This window comes from Oryctolagus cuniculus, chromosome 9 (genome assembly GCF_964237555.1).
Source record: "Oryctolagus cuniculus chromosome 9, mOryCun1.1, whole genome shotgun sequence".
NCBI lineage: Eukaryota > Metazoa > Chordata > Mammalia > Lagomorpha > Leporidae > Oryctolagus > Oryctolagus cuniculus.
This window is the reverse complement of record NC_091440.1, coordinates 134,685,165-134,711,700: the sequence shown is the minus strand read 5'-3', so window position 1 is coordinate 134,711,700 and position 26,536 is coordinate 134,685,165. Positions and strand designations below refer to the sequence as shown.

The 26,536-nt window shown below is 47.1% G+C and overlaps 1 protein-coding gene across 4 annotated transcripts in view; it reads left to right on the top strand.

Annotated features, from left to right (window-relative positions):
* Nucleotides 1–26,536, top strand: part of ADAMTS20 (ADAM metallopeptidase with thrombospondin type 1 motif 20) — a 174,154-nt gene that overhangs the window by 19,953 nt on the left and 127,665 nt on the right. For all 4 annotated transcript variants that reach the window (XM_051850403.2, XM_051850406.2, XM_051850402.2 and 1 more), the window contains exon 4: nt 21,768–22,027. In XM_051850403.2, coding sequence (XP_051706363.1) covers nt 21,768–22,027 — 260 coding nt within the window. The remainder of the gene's footprint in view (nt 1–21,767; nt 22,028–26,536) is intronic.

Here is a 26,536-nt window from a genome sequence, read left to right as displayed (position 1 = left end):
TTTTATGATTCCATCAATCTGTGAAAGGTAGTTTTTTTTTTTTAACCTAAAAATCTTTTATTTAAGGTGTACAAACTTCATGCACTTCATACATACAACTTTAGGAACACAGTGATTATTCTCACCATACTCCCATCAGCACTGCCACCCTTCTTCCTCCTCCCTGTCCTATTCCCATTCTTACTTTTTCTCTGATATATTTTCAGTTAACTTTATACTCATAAGATTAACCCTACACTAAGAGTTCAACAAATAGTATCAAAAAGCCTGTTCCTCAACAGTTGAGACAAGGGCTGTTCAAAGCCATCGCATCTCAGTGTCAATTTCACTTGTATAGATGACTTTTTAAGTGCTTTGTTAGTTATGACAGATCAGGGAGAACATGGTATTTGTCTTTTTGGGACTGGCTTATTTCAGTAAGTGTAATGTTTTCCAATTGCATCCATTTGTTGCAAAGGATAGGATTTCTTTTTTTTCTTTTTTTTTTTTTTTACCACTGTGTAGTATTCTGTGGTGCACATATCCCATAATTTCTTTATTGAGTCTTCATCAACATCTGGGTTGATTCCATATCTTATCTGTTGTGGATGGAGCTGCAATGATAGGTATTTTAATAGTAATTTTCCCTGTAAAATTCAGACTCCTGGAGCAGAGTAGAATGCAGGAATCACAGCCTTCTACAGCATCATCCCCCTGCTGCTGGTGGAAACCTTGCACGTGACATCAGCTTCCTGCTTGCTGGGGTCTCGTCCCCACACGACCATGAGTCCTCACTGTCGCTCTGTAGAGGGACGCTAACGATACGGGAGGAGAATGGCACCTGCCGCAGTCACCGGAGTACACAGTCGAGGCGGGAGAGGGGGCTTGGAAAGGATCCTTTGCATTGTAGGCGTCCATACACCGTAGTTCCCGGTGCGTGATGCCATCTGTTTGGGGATATACGGCCTTAGGCCTTCGAAGCTTTCCTGGGGGGCTGCACGTCCTCGCCTGCGCGCTTGTAAGAGCGCCCTTTCGGCGTGGTTGTCCCTGTGTCAAAGGCCACGTTTTCACCCTACTGGCATAATAGATGCCTTTCTTAGGCTTCTAATAGGAGCATAAGGGTTTTATTTTTGTGGCTTCAAAGGAAACATGAATGGGTCCAGGCTCGTAATGCATCCGTGCAGAAGGCGGCTGTGCTTGCTCTGATCTGCCGAGCAGTCAGCTTGCGTCGTGAACTGGGCAGCTTCTGAGAAGCAAACCCCAAGTGGGCAATCTGAATGCACGAGGGAGTCGCACGGTGACACCCAGGGCTCTGCGCTTGCAGTCAGGGCTCGTTATCAGCAAGACAGCCGATAAGAAAAGCCAGGCCTTTTGTTTAAGAAACTTAGAGAAAGTGGCTGGCGCCGCGGCTCACTAGGCTAATCCTCCGCCTTGCGGCGCCGGCACACCAGGTTCTAGTCCCGGTTGGGGCGCCGGATTCTGTCCTGGTTGCTCCTCTTCCAGGCCAGCTCTCTGCTGTGGCCAGGGAGTGCAGCAGAGGATGGCCCAAGTGCTTGGGCCCTGCACCCCATGGGAGACCAGGAGAAGTACCTGGCTCCTGCCTTCGGATCAGTGCGGTGCGGTGGCCATTGGAGGGTGAACCAACGGCAAAAGGAAGACCTTTCTCTCTGTCTCTCTCTCTGTCACTGTCCACTCTGCCTGTCAAAAAAAAAAAAAAAAAAGAAAAAAAAACAAAACCAACAACAACAAAAAGAAACTTAGAGAAAGTACAAGCAGAAAGCCAGTGCAAAGCTTTGGGTTAGTTTTCCTTCAGTTGAGTATATATTTTTCTGTATTTACCTACTAAGTTGTAAATGGTGGTATCCATTATTTTCAACTCTTTTTTAAAATTACCTTCATCTTTAGATACAACTTATATGTGTGTGTGTGTGTGTGTGTGTGTGTATATAATCACTAATAAAGGCATTTAATTAAATTGCCTGAAAATCAGCTACTCATCACAATTTTGTTGGTCAAAGTGAAGAGTGGTGAATATAATTAGTGAAATGTGATGAGAGGTTTTTCCTCTCCCTTTGTTGATCAGAAAGACTTGCAAAGTCCTCGGCCAGTGTGTCCTCATGGGCCTGTTCTCATGGGCAAGTGTGTCCTTGTGGGCTAGTGTCTGTTCTCACAGGCAGGTGTGTCCTCGTGGGTGAATGTGTTCTCATGGAGAGTGTTCTCTCATGGGTGAGTGTGTCTACACAAGTGAGTGTGTCCTCATCGGTGAGCATGTCCTCGTGGGTGAGAGTGTCCTCGTGGGTGAGAGTGTCCTCGTGGGTGAGCGTGTCCTCGTGGGTGAGCGTGTTCTCATGAGTGAGCATGTCCTCGTGGGTGAGTGTGTCCTCGTGGGTGAGCGTGTCTGCATGGGTGAGTGTGTTCTCATGGGTGAGCGTGTCCTCGTGGCTGAGTGTGTCCTTGTGGGTGAGCATGTCCTTGTGGGTGAGCGTGTCCTTATGGGTGAGCGTGTTCTCACAGGTGAGCTTGTCCTCGTGGGTGAGCGTGTCTTCATGGGTGAGCATGTCCTCGTGGGTGAGCGTGTCTGCATGGGTGAGAGTGTCCTCGTGGGTGAGAGTGTCCTCATGGGTGAGCGTGTCCTCGTGGATGAGCGTGTCCTCGTGGGTGAGTGTGTCCTCGTGGGTGAGCGTGTCTGCATGGGTGAGCGTATCTGCATGGGTGAGTGTGTTCTCATGGGTGAGCGTGTCCTCGTGGCTGAGTGTGTCCTTGTGGGTGAGCATATCCTCATCGGTGAGCTTGTCCTCGTGGGTGAGCGTGTCCTTGTGGGTGAGCGTGTCCTCGTGGCTGAGCGTGTCCTTGTGGGTGAGTGTGTCCTCATGGGTGGAGCCTGTCCTTATGGGTGAGCATGTTTTTGTGGGGGAAGCGTGTTCTCGTGGGTGAGCGTGTCCTCGTGGGTGAGCGTGTCCTCATGGGTGAGCGTGTCCTTGTGGGTGAGCGTGTCCTTGTGGGTGAGCGTGTCCTCGTGGCTGAGTGTGTCCTTGTGGATGAGAGTGTCCTCATGGGTGGAGCCTGTCTTTATGGGTGAGCATGTTTTTGTGGGGGAAGAGTGTTCTCACAGGTGAGCGTTTCCTCGTGGGTGAGCGTGTCCTCATGGGTGAGTGTGTCCTCGTGGGTGAGTGTATCCTCATGGGTGAGCGTGTCCTTGTGGGTGAGCATGTTTCCGTGGGTGGATGGCTCAGGAGAAGCCATCCTTAAGTAGGTGGACTACTGATTGATCACATGGACCCCATTGATTAAATGGAAAAGGAAAACTGACTTCTTTTGGTTATGTTTCTGTTTATGACTTAAATTTGTTATGACCTTAACATGTTACAGTTCCTGGTAGCTTCAGTATTGATAAACTAAATAGAGTAGTCCTGGGTTTAGAATTTGCTGTGAGCCTCAGACCATACAAATTACCGTTGGTAGTGCAACCCTTGTAGATGCCACACTCTCAGATGTAGCCTAAGTAAAGTCCAGTGGAAAACAGCAAAGCAAAGTCAACGAAAACCCCTAAGATGAACAGACACCAAAGGAAACATCGTCCGCCAGTGAAATGAAAATAAAATAAATCAAGGCCAAGCGGAGGGGAGCCCTGGGAAGGTAGGAACAGGCAGCTCTGTGGACTCTGCACGCGTTGTCCAAGGCAGAGCAGAGCTGGCCCTGTCCTCCCGAGGCGCAGTCAGCCTTCCTGGCTCTGTGTGCCGGGTGGAAATGCAGTGAAGCAGTGGACCAGAACAGGGTGTCTCAGGGGGCTCTCGGGTGACTGAAGCCTGCTTCCAACGTCTGTGCCATCCCTGAGCTTTTCTAAATGCCCTTGGTCTTGGGGTCTTTGGGTCAGTACGTAGGAGATCTGCACAGGTTGGTTAGAATGGGGCATGGGGCCGAGGGGAGTGGCCCTGGCCTCAGCGGCGTCCTGCTGAGTGTGAGGTCCCTGTTCACTGTTGCAGGAGATGTGGTGCAGGTGTGGGGGGAACGTGGTCTAAGAGACTTGAAGGGTTTTTTTGGGACCTCAAGGGTGATGGGGAAGCACAGGAATTCTGAGGCAGGCACCTCACAGCGTCTGCTTTTCCTTTTAATGGTGTTGGCTCAGTTAGCAAGGCAGGGTTGGTTGGTTGGTTTATTTTTTTCCTTAAGATATTTTGGGATTTGAATGAGATTTTTTATTTTTGAGATTGAAGGCAGGGATGCTGACCTTCAGAAAAAAGCAATGTCATTGACACAGGACTTAGGTGTCAAACAAGTAGGGTTCATTTAAAGAAGAGAGTTGGAAGAAATTGCCCTAAAGCTTTTTTTTTTTTTTTTTTTTTTTTTTTTTTTTTAAGATTTATTTATTTGAAAGGAAGAGTTACAGAGAGGTGGCAGAGGCAGAGGCAGAGAGAGAGAAGCCATCTATATACTGGTTCAGTCCCCAAATGTCTGCAATGGCTGGAGCTGCGCTAGTGAGAAGCCAGGTGCTTCCTCCAGGTCTCCCATGTGGGTGCAGGGGCCCAAGCACTTGGGCCATCTTCTACTGCTTTCTCAGGCCACAGCAGAGAACTGGATCAGAAGTGGAGCAGCCGGGACTTGAACTGGCACCTGTATGGGATGCTGGCACTGCAGGCGGCAGCTTTACCTGCTACACCACAGTGCTGGCCCTGCCATAAAGCTTTTCCTCAACTTTGAGGACATATCAAGGAACTTGCTACGAGTGATCCATTTTTTTAGTATTTCTGTGAGTGATGAGAACTGCCTTTTAAAAATATTTCAGTAATTGGCCCGTTACGATGGAACGTCGCTCACAGTGTGCGGTCAGCTCCGGGTGCCCGCTTGGCATATCTGTTGCTCAGACCTGTATCATTTCTTCGTGTTGAACACTCAGGATCCTCTGCTAGTTGTTTGCAAATATTCCACCGATTGATAATGGTCAACCATGAGGGCTGCCTCTTCAGTAAAAACTGTATGGACAGATCGTTTCCATTTCCCTCCAAGGGAAGGCAGGCAGCGTCTGGAGAAATGTGCGTGTTTCGGTGCCAGCATCCTGGGATTCGGGAAACTGCCCTGGCCCTGCTCCTGTGGGCACTGGGCCCCAACGTCCCTGGGTCACTGCTTCCTCTTGGAGAGAAGGTCGAGTTGAAATCCTCAGTTGTGGGGACTATGCGCTTAGCACATATGAGCGCAGTGAGGCGCCTCTAGGAAACTGAGTGTGTGTAGAATTCTGGGATGTGCATATTTTTTTGGAAAAGGCACTTTGGGAACATGGGACCAACATTGCCAGATCTCTAGTATTTTACAGAGGTTGAAAACACAGATTTGTTTTAGGGGTGTGTGTGGGGAGACCCGGAAGTATGAAAGCTGAATTTGATTTGTTAGCTGTTGGGATGCATTCTCTTATTTTAGGGCTCTAAAGTGTCCACCCCACGTAACACGTTGATAAATGTGTGGGCAGAGGAGAAGGTGCTGCTAATTCGACTAGGCAGGAGGGTTATAAATGGGCGGTGACCATGGGCAGTCTCCTGTGGGAATAACTTGTCAGGGCGTGTTCGGGAGTTGGCCTGGGCACTTGCATGTGTCGGGAGGTGAGTGTAGGGATTGTGTCCCCGGTTCCGCTTGACTGACACTGCCCCTCCCACGTTGCTAACAGCCTGTGCCTGTCGGAGGCAGTAGTCGCTTGGTCTGTTCTGGGGCACATCTCACACCCCTGCTAGAACGTTCACTCTCTTTTGGCCCCTCTGGCATACTGTGTCGTCAGCGTTGCTTCCTGTTCCATCCCCTCCACTCCTCTTCCTGCTTGTTCTGTTCTCCGTCTTCTCTGTGAAGCACTTGTAAGTGCTCTTCCTGGCCGTCGTTTTAGACCATTGTTCTGAGTTTAACTCCGTTAAAACTTGTGTCCATGAACCGCCGGACGCTGCCATTGTCTTGGGTGGTCCAGTGACATCTTTGAGTCAGCAAAGCTGAATCCAAAGCCCTTTTCCCTCTCTCGCCTCCCTCTTCACCCACGCCCCTCAATAGAAAGCTTTGTTCCTTTGGTGCGCAGGTTTCTGTGTAAATCAAGGGCTTGCTGCACTGGAAACCGAACAGATGTCACTTGAAAAAGAAGTTCTCTTCCAAGTAGAAAGACTCATTGATATTGGAATAGCACAGTACTTTCTTCAGTCCCTAGAATCACCCCTGTTGTTTCCTGACCAGAATTCTGTGTGCTTGAGAGTAGGTCATTTCCTTATTTATTTATTTATTTATTTTTATTTTTATTTTAAAGATTTATTTATTTATTTGAAAGAGTTGCACAGAGACAGAAGGAGAGGCAGAGAGAGAGAGAGGTTTTCCATCTGCTGATTCACTCTCCAGTTGGCTGCGATGGCCGGAGCTGCGCCGATCCAAAGCCAGGAGCCAGGATCTTATTCTGGGTCTCCTACATGGGTGCAGGTGCCTAAGGACTTGGGCCATCTTCCACTGTTTTCCCAAGCCATAGCAGAAAACTGGATCAGAAATAGAGCAGCTGGGACTTGAACTGGCATCTATATGGGATGCCGGCACTGGAGACAGCAGTTTTACCCACTGTGCCACAGTGCCAGCCCCCAAGAGTAGTTTATTTTCTATACCTGTTCTTCAGTCTTATTGTTCTGAGTTAGTGAAGTTTGACTTAAAGACATGGAATAGCAGTGGTGTGACCACTGGCGGCATCCATGTAGGGTAGTCTTGTTGGCACATTTATTTTGCCAGTTGTGTGCCCTTCTTGCTTAATTGTGAATTGCACATGCATGGGAATACTTGAGAAAACATGAAGAGATAAATTTATATTTGCAGAAACTTTTTGAAGTTCACGCATAACAAGAGTTTTCAGAAAGTTCATGTTGTGAAAAGCCTGTGGTGGCTTCCTTCCTTGGTGAGATGTGTGGTGAGTGCCTTCCTCACTGATGCTGTGGGGGAGCATGCCTCAGGTTCCTGCAGCGTTCTGTGCAGGTGCAGCCGGGGCGGAGGGAGGGGTGTGGGCAGTGAAGTCAGAGAGTTCGTGCAGGAGCCGAAATTAGGTAGCTGCATTAGATCCAGGGCCTGAAGGCTAAGCAGTTTAAGGTGGCCTCCTTTAAGGAAAAACAAACAAACGAACAGGAAATGATGCATGTGCCACTTGTAGGGCTTCTTTCAAGGTCTTCAAAGGAGCTCTGTAAGAGAGAATTCAGAAGTTCCAACTGCTTTAGGTCTTAGTGAATCTGCTCGTACACTCGGGATATTGTAAGTTACAGCAGGGCCTGTTTATGGCTCTAACACTGGAGACCGCTGTAGGATTCGGAGCAGAGGCGTGGCATGGCGAGTCCACATGTCAGAGGTCGCTCCTGTGGTGATGTGGGGAGGAGGCTCGCAGACGAGAGGTGGAGCAAGGGGACCAGCTAGGAGGATGCTGCGGCAGCGTGTGGAGCAGTGGTGAGGTCTGAATCGGGCTGGTAGCCACGCAGAAGGGAGATGTGGCCGGACACCTTGTCTGGTGATCGCCAGGCTCACAGGTGGACTGCAGATGCAGGCTGGGAGTAGGAGACGTGTTAGGGATTATCCTAAGTTTCCTCTGCCTGAGCAGATGCAAGGGTGCGTCTTCGTTTTAGAGATGGGGATTTCTCTGGGAACACAGGGCTGAGGAGGAACCATCAGGAGTTCTATTTTGGACAATTTGAGTTTGAGGTGCATATTAAACCTCTAAAGGGAGAAGGGTCTTGGAGGCACTAGAATTAATGAGTGGAAGCTAAGTGGGTGGGCCTGGGCTTGAGAGAACAGCATGGGTGTCAGAGGATGTGCGGGTCAGCTCTCTCGGCAGCAGACCAGAGAGAGACCGGGAGCAGCCCGTGGGCTGAACTCCGAGATGTGCCAGTGTTTGAGTTGGGGCTATGAGCAGAAAGCATCCATTCAGACTGAAAAGTAGAGGCCAGGGAGATAGCAAGAGAACTGAGGAATGTGTGCTGCAGGACCCAGCTAAGAAGGACGTCCAGAAAGACTGGGGACTTGGCTGTGACTCAGTGGAGTTAAGAATTCAAAGAATGGGGCCAGTGAATAGCTCAGTTACCAACTGTGAATTTCAGCATGCAAATGGGAATGCTATTTTGTTTCCCACTTGTTCTGCTCCCCTTCCAGCTCCCTGCTAATGTGCTTGGAAAGCAGCAGAGGATGGCCCAAGTACTTGGTTCACTGCTACCCAAGTAGGAGATCAGGATGGAGTTACAGGCTTCTAGCTTGGGCCCTGTCCAGCCCTGGCTGTTGTGGCCATTTGGGGAGTGAACTAGTGGATGGAAGATCTCAATTCTCCCTCCCTCCCTCCCTCCCTCCCTCTCTCCCTCTCTCTCTCTCTCTCCCTCTCTGAACATGAAGATTTAGAACTGACTGTGGGATTTTGTAAATTAAAGATGATTAGGATTAGGGTTAAGGCTGGAGAACATCTATATGAATAAAACTAAAGTTTATCAATGAAGAGTTAGGTGAACTGTGTTTTAGGCCTTTGTTGTTGGCAGGCAGTCCTGTTGTGGTGAAAACTTTCATTAAAAATATATATTAAGCTTTGGAATATAGTATTTAATGAAAAGAAAGAAAATAATAGTTGAAATAAGAGCCCAGTTTTTATCCGTGATTTCAAGGTCCAAACTGTGCCTTCTGTTGAAATCTGAAAGTAGTGGACTCAGTAACATCATCAAAAGCAGTGTAAATAAAATGTTGCTTCTTTGTAAAAGTTAATTGAGGTAGCTCATAGAAACTGAAAAGAAAAAAAGGATGTAACATTTATCCCCCTAGTTATCCATGTATGTGTACCATTTTTGGGCGTATTATCTTTCATTGGTCTGTTTGTCCATCCTGTGTCAATACCATGATAAGGGCTCCCCGCTAATGTTCCTGGAAAGGCAGCCAATGATGGCTCAGGCGCTTGGTTCACTGCTACCCCGTGGAAGACCTGAATGGAGTTCTGGCCTTGTGGTGCAGTCTGGCCTTGCCCTGGATACTGTGGGTGTCTGGGGTGTGAGCCAGTGGGTGGAATCTCTCAGTCTCTGTCACTCTGACTTTCAAATAAATGAAGTAATATGTAAGTAAACCTTTTTTAAAAAGAACAACCAGGACAGCCTTTGATGGGAGCTTCTGCATTCTGCCTGCACGCATGTCGGGAGGAACTAGAATTTCGGTGTATAAGATTTGTGGGAGTGACTTGGGGGTTTCCAGTGTCTAGTTTTTTCTTGCAGGGCCACAAGATGAAGGGACAGTGCCAGATCTGTCTCTGGCTTTGTTCCAAGTACAGCCCGAAGGCCATGTACCCACATCCCGGCCCCGCGCCGCACTTGAGTAACAGCAGGAGTACTGCGCTCTGTGCGCTCGTTCCCTCTTCCAGTCTCCCAGGAAGCAACGTTTGCCGTTCAGACTCGTCTCTGAGTTCTCGGCGTTCTGCACCTGTTAGTCGTGTGACCTTTCAAAGTGGCGTGTGGCGTGACCTCAGCGCTAACAAGTGATGGCCACTTCTTTCTTAGGTCACTTCTTTGTTAGGCCGCTTACTCCGTGGTGGCTGCTGCAGCTTCCTGTCTGTGTCTCACGTCTCTGTTTTCAGATGTTCGCGGAAATAGCAACTGATTCAGGGATGCAGGGGGACTCTGATGTCAGGAATTTTTAGGTCTCCAGTTTGAGCTGACCGTGGGCCAGTCCACGGTCCTCTGCCCTTCTGTTACCAGGAGGTCGGGCTCAAATGATTAGCTTGTGAAACTTTGAAATGAAGAACTATAAAATTCTTAGGCTGTGAATCACAATTGTGAGGTCATGGCAGCAGTGTCTGCTGACACTGGGACATCAGAGAGGGCAAATGTAAAGCATCTCAGATTTATATTTTATTAGCTTTGCTACAATGGGCAGTTTAGTTACTTTGCTCCTGTTTCTCACTTTCCTCACCTGTAAAAATATATATAGAACCTGTATATTTTTTAATTTATTTATATATTTGAAAGAGTTACATAAAGAGAGAAGGAGAGGCCGGCGCCGTGGCTCACTAGGCTAATACTCCGCCTAGCGGTGCCGGCACACGGGGTTCTAGTCCCAGTCGGGGCGCCGGATTCTGTCCCGGTTGCCCCTCTTCCAGGCCAGCTCTCTGCTATGGCCAGGGAGTGCAGTGGAGGATGGCCCAGGTGCTTGGGCCCTGCATCCCATGGGAGACCAGGAAAAGCACCTGGCTTCTGGCTCCTGCCATCGGATCAGCATGGTGCGCCGGCCGCGGCGGCCATTGGAGGGTGAACCAACGGCAAAGGAAGACCTTTCTCTCCGTCTCTCTCTCTCACTGTCCACTCTGTCAAAAAAAAAAAAAAAAAAAAAAGAAGGAGAGGCAGAGAGAGAGAGAGAGGTCTTCTATCCGCTGGTTCACTTCCCAGTTGGCTGCAACACCTGGAGCTGAACCGATCAGCCCAGAACCAGATGGTTCTTCTGGGTCTCCCACATGGGTGCAGGGGCCCAGGGACTTGAGCCATCTTCCACTGCTTTCCCAACCATAGCAGAGAGCTGGATCAGAAGTGGAGCAGCCGGGACTCAAACCAGCACCCATTTGGGATGCCAACACTGCAGGCAGTGGTTTTACTCATGCCTGCCCCATAGCATCTGTCTTATTTAGTAACTGTTACTACTGAAGGAGATGGTGTGTGTGATGTGTACCTGTACCTGATGCGTAATGAACACTCAGCATTATGGTGATTGTTTCTTAAAACATTTATTTATTTATTTATTTAAGGGGCAGAGTTACAGAGAGAGGGAGAGGCAGAGAGAGGTGTCTTCTATCTGCTGGTTCACTCACTCACCAGATGGCCACAATGGCCAGAGCTGGGCTAATCTGAAGTCAGGAGCCAAGAGCTTCTTCTTGGTCTCCCATGTGGGTGCAGGGGCCCAAGCGCTTGGGCCATTTTCTGTTGCTTTTGCTGGCGTTTAGCAGGGAGCTGGATTGGAAGTAGAGCAGCTGGAACATGAACCTGCACCCATTTGGCATGCCGGCGCCACAGGCCGAGGCTTAACCTACTATGTGAGAGTGCCATCCCTGATTATTTTTAATGATAGTGTTATAAGAACAGTCAGCCGTGGGGCCTGCATTGTGGTGTAGCAGCTAAAGTTGCTGCCTGCAGCGCCGGCATCCCATATGGGCGCCGGTTCCAGTCCAGCTTCTCCACTTCGGAGCGCCGGCATCCCATACTGGCACTGGTTCCAGTCCAGCCTCTCCACTTCGGAGCGCCGGCATCCCATACTGGCACTGGTTCCAGTCCAGCCTCTCCACTTCGGAGCGCCGGCATCCCATACTGGCACTGGTTCCAGTCCAGCTTCTCCACTTCGGAGCGCCGGCATCCCATACTGGCACTGGTTCCAGTCCAGCTTCTCACTTCGGAGCGCCGGCATCTCATACTGGCACTGGTTCCAGTCCAGCTTCTCACTTCGGAGCGCCGGCATCCCATACTGGCACTGGTTCCAGTCCAGCCTCTCCACTTCGGAGCGCCGGCATCCCATACTGGCACTGGTTCCAGTCCAGCCTCTCCACTTCGGAGCGCCGGCATCCCATACTGGCACTGGTTCCAGTCCAGCCTCTCCACTTCGGAGCGCCGGCATCCCATACTGGCACTGGTTCCAGTCCAGCTTCTCACTTCGGAGCGCCGGCATCCCATACTGGCACTGGTTCCAGTCCAGCTTCTCACTTCGGAGCGCCGGCATCCCATACTGGCACTGGTTCCAGTCCAGCCTCTCCACTTCGGAGCGCCGGCATCCCATACTGGCACTGGTTCCAGTCCAGCCTCTCCACTTCGGAGCGCCGGCATCCCATACTGGCACTGGTTCCAGTCCAGCCTCTCCACTTCGGAGCGCCGGCATCCCATACTGGCACTGGTTCCAGTCCAGCCTCTCCACTTCGGAGCGCCGGCATCCCATACTGGCACTGGTTCCAGTCCAGCCTCTCCACTTCGGAGCGCCGGCATCCCATACTGGCACTGGTTCCAGTCCAGCTTCTCCACTTCGGAGCGCCGGCATCCCATACTGGCACTGGTTCCAGTCCTGGCTGCTCCACTTCCGATCCAGCTCTCTGCTAAGGCCTGGGAAAGCAGTGGAAGATGGCCCAAGTACTTGGGCCCCTGCACCCACATGGGAGACCCAGATGAAGCTCCTGGCTTCCAACTTCAGCCTGGCCCAGCCCTGGCCATTGCAGCCATTTGGGAACTGAACCGGTAGATGGAAGATCTCTTTTCTGTCTTTCCCTCTCTCTAACTCTGACTTGGAAATGTAATAAATAAATAAGTCTTTTTTATAAAAAGAAAATTCAGTAGTGCAGCAACATGAATCACCAGAAAACGTTCTGTTTTATAGCATACCTGATGTGGCCCCAGTTTCTTCCCAGGGACTCCCAGTTCTTTGAGCTGTGCGGTATTCAGTGGTGGTCAGAGAGTCTGATAGTCAAGATTGTAGGCTCAGGGCCGGCACTGTGGCACAGTGGAGTAACGCCCTGGCCTGAAGTGCCGGCATCCCATGTGGGTGCCAGTTGGAGACCTGGCTGCTCCACTTCCGATCCAGCTCTCGGCTATGGCCTGGGAATGCAGTAGAAGATGGCCCAAGTGCTTGGGCCCCTGTACCCATGTGGGAGACCTAGAAGAAGCTCCTGGCTCCTGGTTCGGATCAGTGCAGCTCCGGCCATTGTGGTCAACTGGGGAGTGAACCAGTGGATGAAAGACCTCTCTCTGTGTGTCTCTCTCTATCTGCTTCTCCTTTCTGTGTAACTGACTTTCAAATAAATAAATAAATATTACAAAAAAAGTAAAAAAGATGGGAGGCTCTGGAGTGAGCATTGCTTGTTTCCATGGCCTTATTCTGAAGGTGGAAGGCTGGGTACCATTGGAGAAGGCTCCATGCCCCTCTGTTCCTGAATTTCTGCTGTTTGTGTCACAGTCTCAGCACTCTGTCGTGAAGCTGGCCAGCTCTTTGTTCTTGTTCCTCAGTGTCTCCCTTCTTGCCGCCTGTCTCCTTCCCCTTCTGTCCATGAACCCTTACTGAGCACTTGTGAGATGAAGAGCACATTACTCCGTGCTGTTCTTGGTGTTGGGGACTGTGTAGATTCTTGGTGGGGGAGCGGATGACAGTATTTAGTGTTGGGCTGGTGGCGAGGGACCAGTGAGGATCGTGTTATTTCATCTTGAATAAGGATGAGAGGAAAGGGTTGTTCCTTAACATTAATCTCTCTGGACATAAATGAAGATCAGTGCGAGGGGCCGGAGACTGAAGATGGTGAGGCTACTTGGGAGACTCTGTGCCCAGGTTTGCCTGGTTCTAACATTGTTCGAAGATGAGAAAGACTGGATGAGCTTAGAGGCAAGTTAGCTGTTTGAAGGAGGAGCAGTACAAAGATGGTTTTAAAGGAGAAGTGGCCATATGTGCTGACTAGATGGTAGAACTAGAGAAGTGAGGAGAGGAAGAGCCCGAATGGGGTGTGGGCTTGGCATGTGAGTTTTGGGTGTTGGTGGCCATTTCTCATGTTAGTAGAACAGCGAAAGTGAGGATGGGAGAAGAAAATGGCAAAACCAGTTTTTGTGTATTTTGAATGAGGTGCCTGTAGGACATTCACATAGAATTATGGGCCTTTTTTTTTTTTTTTTTAAATACAGGCTTCTAATGACATTATTAAGCTAATTATTAGTACTTTATATTCTTATGAATTACTATTGATTTTTAGCATTCTCCTTACATTCTAGAATGTACCATGCTGTTAGAAGGGTGATAGCCACTGATGTAACTTTTTAAAAAGAGTTGTTTGTTTATTTGACAAATTTATGCAGAGAGAGCAAGAGCAGAGATCTTCCATCAGCTAGTTTACTCTGCAGATGGCCACAGTGATCAGAACTGAGCCAGACCAAAGCCAGGAGCCAGTAGCTTTATCTGGGTCTCCCGCATGGGCAGTAGGGGTCCAAACACTTGGGTCATCCTCCGCTGCCTCCACTGCTTTCACAGGAGGTCAGGGATCTGCATCAGAAGTGGAGCAGCCAAGACATGAACCAGCTCCCATAGGTAGCAGCTTTACCTACTACACCATGACGCTGGCCCCCACAGGTGCAATTTTTAAGAATTTTGTGCTCTGCTGAGCAAAACATCACTGTGACTTGATGTGCATGTTTCTGTAGTTTTGTTTGGTCTGAATTAGTTTTGGATTATCATGCAATTGTTATTAATAAAGGGTAAGGTACTGTTTTAACTTCTGACATGATGCAGCTTAAATAGAAAGCAAAGCATTGCGTAGAAATGTAATCGAAATGCCAAATGTTCTTTTTTTAAGTAATTTTTTTGAAAGGCAGAGTTTAAGAGGGAGACAACCCTCCCCCGCTACAGAAACACACACACACACACACACACACACATCTTCTATCTGCTGGTTCACTTCCCTAAATGGCCACCATGGCTGGTGCTGGATTTCTCACAGGGATGGCAGGGCCCCAAGCACTTGGGTCACCGTGTAGTGTGTCCCAGGCACGTTATCAGGGAGCTGGATCAGAAGTAGAGCAGCTGACACCTGAATTGATGCCCATTCGGGAAGTCAGCATTCCATTGTTGACTTAACCCACTGTGCCACAATGCTGGTCCCATGGGTTGCCAAATGTTCCTTGAACTGTAGTTTGAATGTTCATTTCTCTTATGCTTAGTGATGTTCATGGTTTTTTTTTTTAATTTACTTGTTGCCTGTTTGTTTACCTTATTTTGAAAATATTCAAGTAATTTGTCGATTTTTAATTGAATTATTTTCTTTTACTGGGTTATTTGAGTTCCTTATCTCTCCTGGATGTTATCCTTTGTGTAGTGTATAGTTTGCAAATACTTTCTTGCATTCTGCAGGTAATCTGTTCAGTCTGTTGACTGTTGGCTTTGCAGAAACTTTAACTTGATATAATCCCAGTTTTCAGTTTTTGCTTTTGTTGCCTGTGCTTTTAAGGTCATACCCAAATTTTCTAACATATTTCTGCTGTAGTTCCTTCTAGTAGTTTCCTAGATTCAAGTCTTAAGTTTTTACATTTATTCTCTTATATAAATCTTATAGGCTCCTTCGTTAAAACGTGTTTTTTGGTCTGACTGGGTTATTTCAGAAGACCTATTTTAAGCTTAGAGGTTCTTTCTGTGTGATCTAGATGGTTGTTCAGCCTCTGTTTTATTTTTTATTTGATTTATTGAGGTCTTCATGTCCAGTGTTGATTTGGTTGTTTTTTATGCTGTTTCTTTGCTGAATTTCTAATTCAGATTATGCGCTATCTTCCTAATTTTGTTGAGTTGTCTGTTTGCTCTTACATGCTGTAGCATGTCCTTCAAACCATTCGTTTTTGAATTATTTTTCAGGCAATTTGTCAATTTCCTTTTCTTTGGGCTGTGTTGCTAGAGAGATACTGTTTTCCTTGGAGGTGTCATGTATTTTTTTCTTGCTTCTTGTGTCCCTACGTTGATATTGGTACCTCTGAAGGGTCAGCTTTACCACTCTGTAGGTGGCTTTTGGAGTAAAAGATTTCTTCTGGCATTGTGTCGGCTGAGAATAGATGGGCTTTGGATCAAGGTGTGCCTCATAGCTCAGTATTTGGCCAGCTTACTCAGTTGTGTCGATAGTGGTAATTCCTGTGGCTGTCTCGGTGGTCTAGGTTGCGGGGTTTGCAGTTCGGTAGTTTGGTGCAGCTGTCTTAGGTGGCATGGGTTAACCAGCATTTTGTGTGTACATACCCAGCTGGTTGCATGGGGGCAGGCTGCACTGTTGGGCCCAGATGGAGTTCCCATAAGTGTCTGAGGGTTGTACTGGTACCTTCATGAGGCCGCAGGGGGCCAGGCTGATCAGAGTGGATCGTCCAGCTGCTTCCCAGAGCCAAGAGCATGAGTCAGGTCTCCTGTTTGCTTCCCAGGGCTTCCGAAGGCCAGGTCACTTGGGGGAGGCTGCTCAGCTTCTTTCCAGGGCTGATGGCAAATAAGCAGGCACCCCATCTTCCTCCTGGGGTGTTGGCAGGCCCAGCCACGGCAGGCTGACCTGCCTGCTGCTTCCTGGGGCTGAGGATGGACGAGAGGGAGACACCCCACTTCCTGTGGTTTTGATGGCCTGAGCAGCTCGCGGCAGCCAACTTGGCTGCTTCTTGCCCGGCCTCCTGGCTGGTTTGCCAGGAAGAGTGGGCTGAGATCTCTGGATGGTTGACTTGCAGCTTCACAGGATTCCCTGGTGGGCGTGGCCCCAGAATATCTCTGTGCATCAGAGACCTGCATGAGCAGGGGTGCAGCGTGGCATTGCAGTAGTGGAGAGCCTCACAGCTCCCCAGAATGGGCTCAGGGCCCGTGACAACTGCAGGCTTGTCCAGTAGCAGATACGCAGGTGTCTGTGGCGTTGGTGGGGACTCCCCCGGACCCTGCTCTCGCGGTGTGAAGTCACTGTTGGTTTAGGCATGGTTTTGAGAGACGCCATGATGGATGCTGTGTGCTCATCTCGCGTTTTCACAGGGCCGTCCTGGGTGTCTGTGCTCTCTGACTCCAGCACTCTGCCTACACACCCTGGGGAAGCAGCAGTTGCTCGTTCTTTGTTCTGGGTCGTGGTTGTGGAAGGAAGCACCTCGGCCATCTGTGTTCAGCCATCTTGCTGGGGCTTTTGCTTTTTGATGGACACATTTAACTCCTTGACCTTTTGTGACAAGTGACTCATTTAGCTTTGTCCCTTTTGTTTTTGTTACTGCTGCTTATCAGCTGTGTGTATGAGCGTGTTGCAGATTTCCCACCTGTAAAATGGGACCAGTGGCAGAACCTACCATATGGTATCGTTGATTTAATATGAGAGTATTTTGAAAGGGTCATTGGAAATGGAATTAATAGATAAGTTTATTTTGGTGCAAAAATTTTTCAAGGAAAATTACCAGAAATATGCTTGTAGCTGTTATTTTATTTCACATTACGATACTCTGATGTTTCTTCCTTTAAATACTTTTTTGAAAAATTATTTTATTTATTTGAAAGAGTTACAAAGAGAGGTAGAGACAGAGAGGTTTTCCATCCACTGGTTCACTCCCCAATTGGCTGCAACAGCTGGAGCTGCACCAATCCGAAGCCAGGAGCCAGGAGCTTCTTCTAGGTCTCCCATGTGGGTGCAGGGGCCCAAGGACTTGGGCCATCCTCCACTGCTTTCCAAGGCCATAGCAGAGAGCTGGATTGGAAGTAGAGCAGCTGGGTCTAGAACCGGCGCTCATATGGGATTCCGGCGCTTCAGGCCAGGGCCCTAATCTGCTGGGCCACAGCGCCAGCCCCTTCATATATTTTTAACAATTGCTATTTGAGATGCAGAGAGGATGAGAATGAGGGAGAGAACACTCCCATCCACTGATTGACTCCCCAAATGCCTACAAAGACTGGGGATGGGCCAAGGCTGAAGCCTGGAGCTAAATCCAGGTCTCCTGTGTGTGTCAGAGTCCTCACTTAGGATGCTCACCTTGATCCAGAGCCAGTGTAGCCTGCTCAGCTGATGACGTCACCACTGCCTCCCGGGTGTGTATTAGCAAGAAGCTGGAATTAGCAGATCCGGGACTTGAAGCCAGGCACTGTGGTGGGGAACCCAAGCATCAGTCAGTATGTTAAACAGCTAGGTCGGATGTCCATCTCAGATAATTTTATTTTCCTTCACTGTCTTTTGTTAACTTTTTGAAAACCCTCTTTCCTGTTTCCCTGTTACACAACTCATTTCTCCCCTCCCTCCAGCCCATGTAACTACCATTCTGCTTTTTGTTTCACGTAAGTAGAATCACGTGCATTTGGCTTATTTCACATAGCACAGTGTCCTCAAGGTTCATCCATATTGTATATGACAACATCTCCTTCCCTGTAGGGCTCAGTGACATTCCATTGTACGCGTGTCCATCACTTCCTTTATCTCTGTCTGTTGGTGGACATTTAGGTTGCCTACCACCTCTTGGATATCTTACGTAATGCTTCAGGATACATGAGTATGTGACTATCTCTTCAAGATCTTGTTTTCCATTCTTCTGACTACATACCTAAACCTAGAGGGGATTGCAAGACTATGTGGTAGTTCTGCTTTTAACTTTTTCAGAAACTTTCATGCTGTTTCCATAGTGGTTGTACCATTTTTTTTTTTTTTAATTTGACAGGTAGAGTTATAGACAGTGAGAAGGAGACAGAGAGAAAGGTCTTCTTCCGTTGGTTCACTCCCCTAATGGCCGCTATGGCCGGTGCTGCGCCAATCCAAAGCCAGGAGCTGGGTACTTCCTCCCAGTCTCCCATGTGGGTGCAGGGACCCAAGCACCCGGGCCATCCTCCACTGCCTTCCCGGGCCACAGCAGAGAGCTGGACTGGAAGAGGAGCAACCAGGTCTAGTACCTGGCACCCCAACCAGGACTAGAACCTGGGCTGCCGGTGTCACAGGTGGAGGATTAGTCAAGTGAGCCACAGCGCCAGCTGTGGTTGCACCATTTTTACCATGCCAGTCCCACCAGGGGTACACAAAGGCATGTTTGTCAACACTGTGTGTGTGTGTGTGTGTGTGCGCGCGTATGTTTATGTTGGCCATCGTAAAGGTTGTGAAATAGGATCTTGCTGTTTTTTTCTTTGAATTTCTCTAATGATTAGTGATGTTGAGTATCTTTTCGTGTTTCTTGACCATTTGTATATATCTTTGGAGAAACATTTATTAATATTCTTATTAAAATCAGATTATCTGTTTGATTGTTGATTAGTTGTTGATTTTCAAATACATTCAGGCTGTTAATTCCATATCAGTTAAATAGTTAGCAGACAGCGTCTCACATTCCATAGGTTGCTTTTTCACACTATTGATTATGATCTTGGCACGAGAAATTTCTATATTAGATGTTCTTTGAGTCAGCCTTTGTTTACTTTAAGTAAAATACCTGGGAGGAGCTTGTTGGAAAGGAGAGGTTATTTCAGCTTTTAGTTTGGAGGTTAAAGTTCAGGGATGAGTGGTCCTATGTAAGGCATAGGTGGAGGCTAGTGCTGGCGGGTGTGGAGGAATGATTACATAGTGAGCCAGGGAGCAGTGAGAGAGCAGCCAGGCAGCACTAGAACTCAAATAAACAGCCCTCTCTCGAGAGCCACCCTCCAAGGGTGACCTGACGATCTCCCACCAGATGTACCTCTGAAACACCGTAATTAGAACAAGCCTCCACCGTCAGTCCATTAAGCCTTAATGTCAAAGAAGCAGATTGGGTCTGTGTAAGTTCTGGGAGACAGGTGCTGTTCTACCCATAACAGGTATGGTCCCAGTTACCCGTGTTTGCCTTTCCCGATTGTGATTTTGGCATCATTCCCGAGAAATCCTCGTGGTAGCCAGGTCATAGTTCTTATCCTGGGTTTTCTTCTGGGAAGTGTGTGTGTGTGTGTGTGTTGTACTTTTGGATGTTAGTTTTCATATAGTGAGTTGTGTTGCCCCGTTTGTTGTAGTTGGTTACATCACATATATGAAGGCTTAATTCTCGGCTCTCTTCTGCTCTGGTCTGTGTATGTTTTGCTGTAGACGTTTTCATGGATGGATGTTTTGTTTCTCTTAGGTACATATCTAGGAGAGCAGCTGCAATGTGATAGGGAGATACGTGTCTAACTTAGAAATGAACAGATAGCTTCATAAAGTGATTATAGCAACACTTGGTATGATCAGTTTTTGATTTTGGCCATTCTGGTTGACTGAATCATGTGTGTGTGTGTGTTTCTTGGCTGAATTGTTATTTGAAGTACTTAAGGTATCTGAAATTTTATCCTTAATTATATGATCACTAATTTTTGCTCCATTCCCAAAAAAATAACATTTTTCTCAATTTCTAAACATTTTCTGATATAGTTGAGGGACTCAGTAAATGTTTATTTTGAATAAATGAAATGGATTATCAAAACATTAAATTTAACTTTTTCATGATAACTCTGAGATTGGTATCTAGGTACCTAGGATCTTCCCCAATATTCAGTAATATTTTAGTAGTTGAGTTGCCCCAGGAGAGAGCTGGTATGAAGCAGTTTTAGGACAGCACATTCTGCTGAGTTTCCTATTGGAATAATTATAAAACCTAAGAGTGAAGTATTGCTAAAACCAAGGTAGGGGCCGGCACTGTGGCGCAGCGGGTTAACACCCTGACCTGAAGCACTGGCATCCCATATGGGTGCTGGTTCGAGACCTGGCTGCTCCACTTCTGATCCAGTTCTCTGCTAAGGCCTGGGAAAGGAGTGCAAGATGGCCCAAGGACTGTACCCACATGGGAAACCAGGAAGAAGCTCCTGGCTCCGGATCAGTGCAGCTCCACCCATTGAGGCCAGTTGGGGAGTGAACCATTGGATGGAAGACCTCTCTGCCTCTCCTCTCTCTCTGTGTAATTCTGACTTTCAAATAAATAAATAAATCTTCAGGGGAAAAAAAAAAAAAACAAGATGGTTTTAGGAATTAGGGAAGTTCGCCTAGACAAGGACTTCAGTTTCTTTTTTACAGTCAGAGGATTGCATTTATATTTAAAATGAAATGAATTATTTTTATAAAGTTTAAGATTTTATTTATTTGAAAGGCAGACAGAGGGAGCTCTTCTGTCCTCTGGTTCATCTCCCAAATCCTACAATAGCTAAGGCTGGGCTAGGCTGAAGCCAGGAGCTCAGAACCCGATCAAGGTCTCCGTGCAGGTGACAGGGATCCAAGTACTTGAGCTGTCACCTGCTGACTCCTGGGGTATGCGTCAGCAGCAAGCTGCGATTGGAAGTGGAGTTGGGACTGGAACCCAGCACTGTGACACGGGGTGCAGGCACCCAGAGCAGTGTCTGACCTCTGTGCCAAATGCCTGCCCCCAAATTATCCTATTAATAAAAATGCATGCTTTTGTGTTTATATCTTTTTTAAAGATATTGTTTATTTGTCTGAGAGGTAGGGTTACGGACAGAGTGGGACAGAGCATTATAAAATTTATATCAATGTGATTTTTTGGTTTTGTATCACTGCTTATTGTTACATGGCTTAATTTTCTGCATTTGTATTTTTACAATGTGTGCTTTTTAAAGACATTTATTTTATTTGAAAGGCAGAGTTAGAGGGGGGTGGAGAGAGAGAGAAAGAGAGAGGAATCTTCCATCTGCTGGTTGACTCCCCAAATGGCTGCAACAGTTGGAGCGGGGCCAGACCAAAGTCAGGAGCCAGGAGCTTCTTCCAGGTCTTCCACGTGGGTTCAGGAGCCCAAGCACGTGGACCATTTTCTGCTGCTTTCGCAAGCATATTAGCAGGGAGCTGGATAGGGAGTGGAGCAGCTGGGACTCAAACTGGCGCTCACATGGAATGCTGGTGCTGCAGACCGTGGCTCAACCCGTTACACCACAGCATTGGCCCCACAATGTACGCTTTTCATACATTGTGTAACAACCATTTGTTCTGTCTTGTGTTTTATGAAGTCCCAGCCTACAAAATGTGATTACTCATTGGCGATTTGAGAAAAACAGGCCCTCCTTCATGATTTTATTTTCTACCCAGTGGTTAGTAAATATTTTTGAATACTCATACCTTTTGAAATAAGACTTAGATGTGGTTTTGTTAGTGCAGTCTGTGAAAATGTGAACATATTTCAAACTTTTATTACTGTGAATAATCTTGTGATGGTGCTGTACAGTGCTAATTGAAATAATAATTTCTCTTTGCCCTTTTATTATTTCATATTGGAAGCAGATATGTAAGTATTGGGTATTTTTGGCTTTTCTGCTTTTTGCAGTATTTTGAGTCACATCCAGTTTAACAGCTTCATTGTTTCATTTTCTACTCCCAGAGAATCAAGTGAAGAAAGCTGCTCTCGCATTTCATAAGCACAGTAACGTGACTACAGATGTTAATAGAAAGAAGGGCACAGTTTTAGAATACCCTTCAAAGAATTCATCATTGGGAGACGAAAGGAGGCCGTCACATTCCAGGAACAAGCGGTTTTTGTCGTACCCAAGATACGTGGAGGTCATGGTCACCGCTGACTCCAAGATGGCGCGTTATCACGGGCAGAATCTGCAGCACTATGTACTCACCCTGATGTCAATTGTGAGTAGGCAAAACGCTTCCTCCCTGCTTCCTAAAATGTCTTTCCACATGAGTCTGGTTTTTTTTCCACATAAAATCTAATGTTTTTTTTTTTCCTAAAGTCTAGATATAAATAACTTTTATCTGGGTAACATCTCACTGAGACGTAATTTAGATGTCTGTACACCAAGTATTGCACTCTGGGACTGGGACAGTTTCTAAAGCATTTGTGCATCTCTGAAATGACTCAGAAAATGCTGGACTCATTCTCATTTCTTCACGAATGGCTTCTGCCCTCTAGTGACAGCGAATATCCTAGTTGCACTGATCTCTGCTTGGCATTTTAGAACTGGACCCTGTTTCTGCAGAGAAGAAGAACCATAGTATTTTTTTTTTTTTAATTTTTTGACAGGCAGAGTGGACAGTGAGAGACACAGAGAAAAAGATCTTCCTTTTGCTGTTGGTTCACCCTCCAATGGCTGCTGCGGCTGGTGCGCTACGGCCGGCGCACTGTGCTGATCCGATGGCAGGAGCCAGGTACTTATCCTGGTCTCCCATGCGGGTGCAAGGCCCAAGCACTTGGGCCATCCTCCACTGCACTCCCGGGCCACAGCAGAGAGCTGGCCTGGAAGAGGGGCAACCGGGACAGAATCTGGTGCCCCGACCGGGACTAGAACCCGGTGTGCTGGCGCCGCAAGGTGGAGGATTAGCCTAGTGAGCCGTGGCGCCGGCCAAGAACCATAGTATTTTTACTGTTACTGCATTTTCTATGTCAGAACCTGAGATGTGTGAGCTTTTATCCATGAGTTTTGGGGAATGATGGCATAAGCTGTTGCTAAGAAAGTTGTCTCAGTCAATGTGGAATCTGAGACCACAGTGGCACTGAGTCTTCCATCTGGGGTTGCTGTCCGTGTCCAGCAGTGGTGGTGCCAGTAGCCACAGAACAGATCTCTAACATGAGTGGAGTGCACTGTTCTGTGTTTTTGGTAGCCCCGGTCTCACATATACCAGTACACACACACACTCACACACACACACACACACACATGCGCTTTAGTTGGTGGAGCATTCTAGAATTTAAGACTACTTTTTTGTTTAGTTTCAGTTTAGTTTTTTGGGGGGTAATTGCTAATGGCTACCTCTTTCATGCTCAGAAGTGTCCTGGTTTAGTGGATGAGTTACGTGGTCCCCTCTTGATACAGATTCAAGGTTTTCTGTAATGCATCTCAAGGCTGGGAGTAGCACTGCAAGGAAGCAGTTGGATACAGAGGTTTGGCCAGGACAGCCTTAGGATGTTTGAAATCCCTCTGGCTGGAAATCCTCAGTCAAGTTCACTTTGACGTAAAGATCATCGGATTCTGTACTTTTCTTTATGTATGGCATTGTTTATCAGTTTTTGTGATTGTATCATCGTCTTTCTTACCTAAATGTGGCATCTGTCAGTCGGTGCTCAACAAATAATTGTTGTTAAACAAAAGAAAGTAAGATTCCTGCTTTTTTCTGAATGTGATGTGTTGTGCTGAACATAAGACAATTGATCCATAAGTTTTCCTGGAATTATATGATGTAGACACTCGTTTCTTGACTTGAATTTTTAAAATGACAGAGGAACTATGTGTAGAAATTTATCCTGATGAAATTTTTTAAATTTCTAGATTCAAATTCATCATCTAGTTATATACTTAAATGGATGTGGGGCTGGGATCCTCCTGTGGAAGGGATCCTGTGAGAACTGTGACATGGGGAGTATGAGTTGGTTCTCAGGATAGTGTATCCATTATATGGAACAGTGGGATCAACTTCCCAGTTGAAAATGGTTAGGAAAGAGGACATTCATGAAGAAGTTGAGTGGGGCTCAATAGTGAGGGAAAATACTGCATTTTGTAAATGCAGCAGATTTTGAAACGTAGTAAATGACAGATGATGTTGGTGCTTTGGAATTCCTGACAGGAAGTAAAGGAACACAAGAGAAATTCTTCAAGAGTGACTCTGGTGTAGCTCTGGGAAGAAAAGTCTTGTTTCCTGTATTTCACAATGAACCCGTTATCAGTGCTGCAAAGTGATGTTTCTCTGATGGACCGTGGGGTGCCGTGGGGTAGCTGAAGTTATCTACGGGCGTTCTAAAGGCAGGGTTAGAGCAGACTTCTTTGATTTTGTGGAAACCAGATCTGCATTGAGGCTGCAGGAAGCCTCAGATCAGTGCTAGTCCTGCTCATGTCAGTGCATGTCCTGTGCATGTCACTGTAAGATAGTGCATGTCACTGTAAGATAGTGCGTGTCCTGTGCATGTCACTGTAAGATAGTGCATGTCACTGTAAGATAGTGCATGTCACTGTATGATAGTGCATGTCACTGTATGATAGTGCATGTTACTGTAAGATAGTGCATGTCACTGTATGATAGTGCATGTTACTGTAAGATAGTGCATGTCACTGTATGATAGTGCATGTCACTGTATGATAGTGCATGTTACTGTAAGATAGTGCATGTCACTGTATGATAGTGCATGTCACTGTAAGATAGTGCATGTCACTGTATGATAGTACATGTTACTGTAAGATAGTGCGTGTCCTGTGCATGTCACTGTAAGATAGTGCATGTCACTGTAAGATAGTGCATGTCACTGTATGATAGTGCATGTCACTGTATGATAGTGCATGTCACTGTAAGATAGTGCATGTCACTGTATGATAGTGCATGTCACTGTATGATAGTGCATGTTACTGTAAGATAGTGCGTGTCCTGTGCATGTCACTGTAAGATAGTGCATGTCACTGTAAGATAGTGCATGTCACTGTAAGATAGTGCATGTTACTGTAAGATAGTGCGTGTCCTGTGCATGTCACTGTAAGATAGTGCATGTCACTGTAAGATAGTGCATGTCCTGTGCATGTCACTGTAAGATAGTGCATATCTTGTGTATGTGACTGTATGATAGTACATGTTCTGTGTATGTGACTGTATGATAGTACATGTCCTGTGCATGTCACTGTAAGATAGTGCATGTCACTGTAAGATAGTGCATGTCCTGTGCATGTCACTGTAAGATAGTGCGTGTCCTGTGCATGTCACTGTAAGATAGTGCATATCTTGTGTATGTGACTGTATGATAGTGCATGTTCTGTGTATGTGACTATATGATAGTACATGTCCTATGCATGTCATTGTATGATAGTGCATGTCCTGTGCATGTCAATGTACGCTAGTGCAGGTCTTGCATGGACAGTGCATGTCAGTGTATGTCCTGTGAATGTTGCTGTATGCTAGTGCATGTCCTGTGTGTGTCAGTGTAAGTGCATGTCCTGTGTATGTCACGTGTGATAGTGCGTGTCCTGTGCATGTCACTGTAAGATAGTGTAGATCCTGCATGGACAGTGCATGTCAGTGTATGTCCTGTGCATGTTGCTGTACATGTCCTGTGAATGTTGTATGATAGTGCATGTCCTGCATAGACAGTGCGTGTTCTGTGTATGGCTGCTCATACACAGTGTGCATGGCACTGTATGGTAGTGCATGCCACTGTGTGATAGTGTGTGTCATGGACAGTACATGTCCTGTGTGAGACTGTGCAGCTCAGTGTATGTACCGTGCAGATCACCTTCTAGAGTTTAGTCCCACTAGGGGAGAACATATTTCCATCCAAGATGGGACTTCTGTGGTTGCAGTCACCTGGTTTGCGTTCAGCTTTGATTTTCTGGGAGATAGATGCTGCTGTTTTGAGGAAGAGAGGACCAGGCTGAAGCCAGGAGCCGGGAGCCAGGAGCTTCTTCTGATCTCCCACTTGGGCAACCTTCCACTGCTCTCCCAGGCACGTTGGCAGGGACCTGCATGGGAAGCAGAGCAGCCTGGACTGGAACCTGTGTGTATATGGGATGCCAGCGTTGTAGGCAGAGGCTTAACCGTCTATACCATAGTGCTGGCCCTCCATTGGTTTTTGAATATCTTCCCTCTCCTCTCGAAAGGTGGAATTGCAGATTTCTATATACATGGATTTAGTGTTTTCTTCATTCTTTTCATCTCTATTCAAAAGAATGCTCAAAATAGGATACAGGACATTCAGCAGACTTGATGATTTCCATGAACCAAGAATTCCTTCCGGGTCTATCATGTGCCACCCAAGCACGCAGACCATCATCTGCTGCTTTACAAAGTGCAGTATTAGTGAGCCTGAGAAGTGGAGTAGCCGGCGCTCACAACCAGGGCCTGTATGGGATGCTGACAGCAGCTTCACTGGCTGGCCACAGTGCCAGCCCCGTGGATTACTCTTTAATTGGTGAAAAGCAGAGGTCACAGCTGCATTCATGGATAGTCAGTGCTAAAGATGGAAGGAGACTTAGCGAACGTGACAGACTCTTCTGGATTTCCCAGGACATTCTTAGCTTTCGTCTTTAAATGCCTCATATGCTTGGGAACCCTTGGTCCTGGGTGAACTGAGACGGTCACACGTACCGCAGGGAGAGCATCAGAACTGATCTAGCCTAGGGTGTGAAGTCCATTTCCAAGATCGGTCTGTGGGGTCTGAGGAGTGTG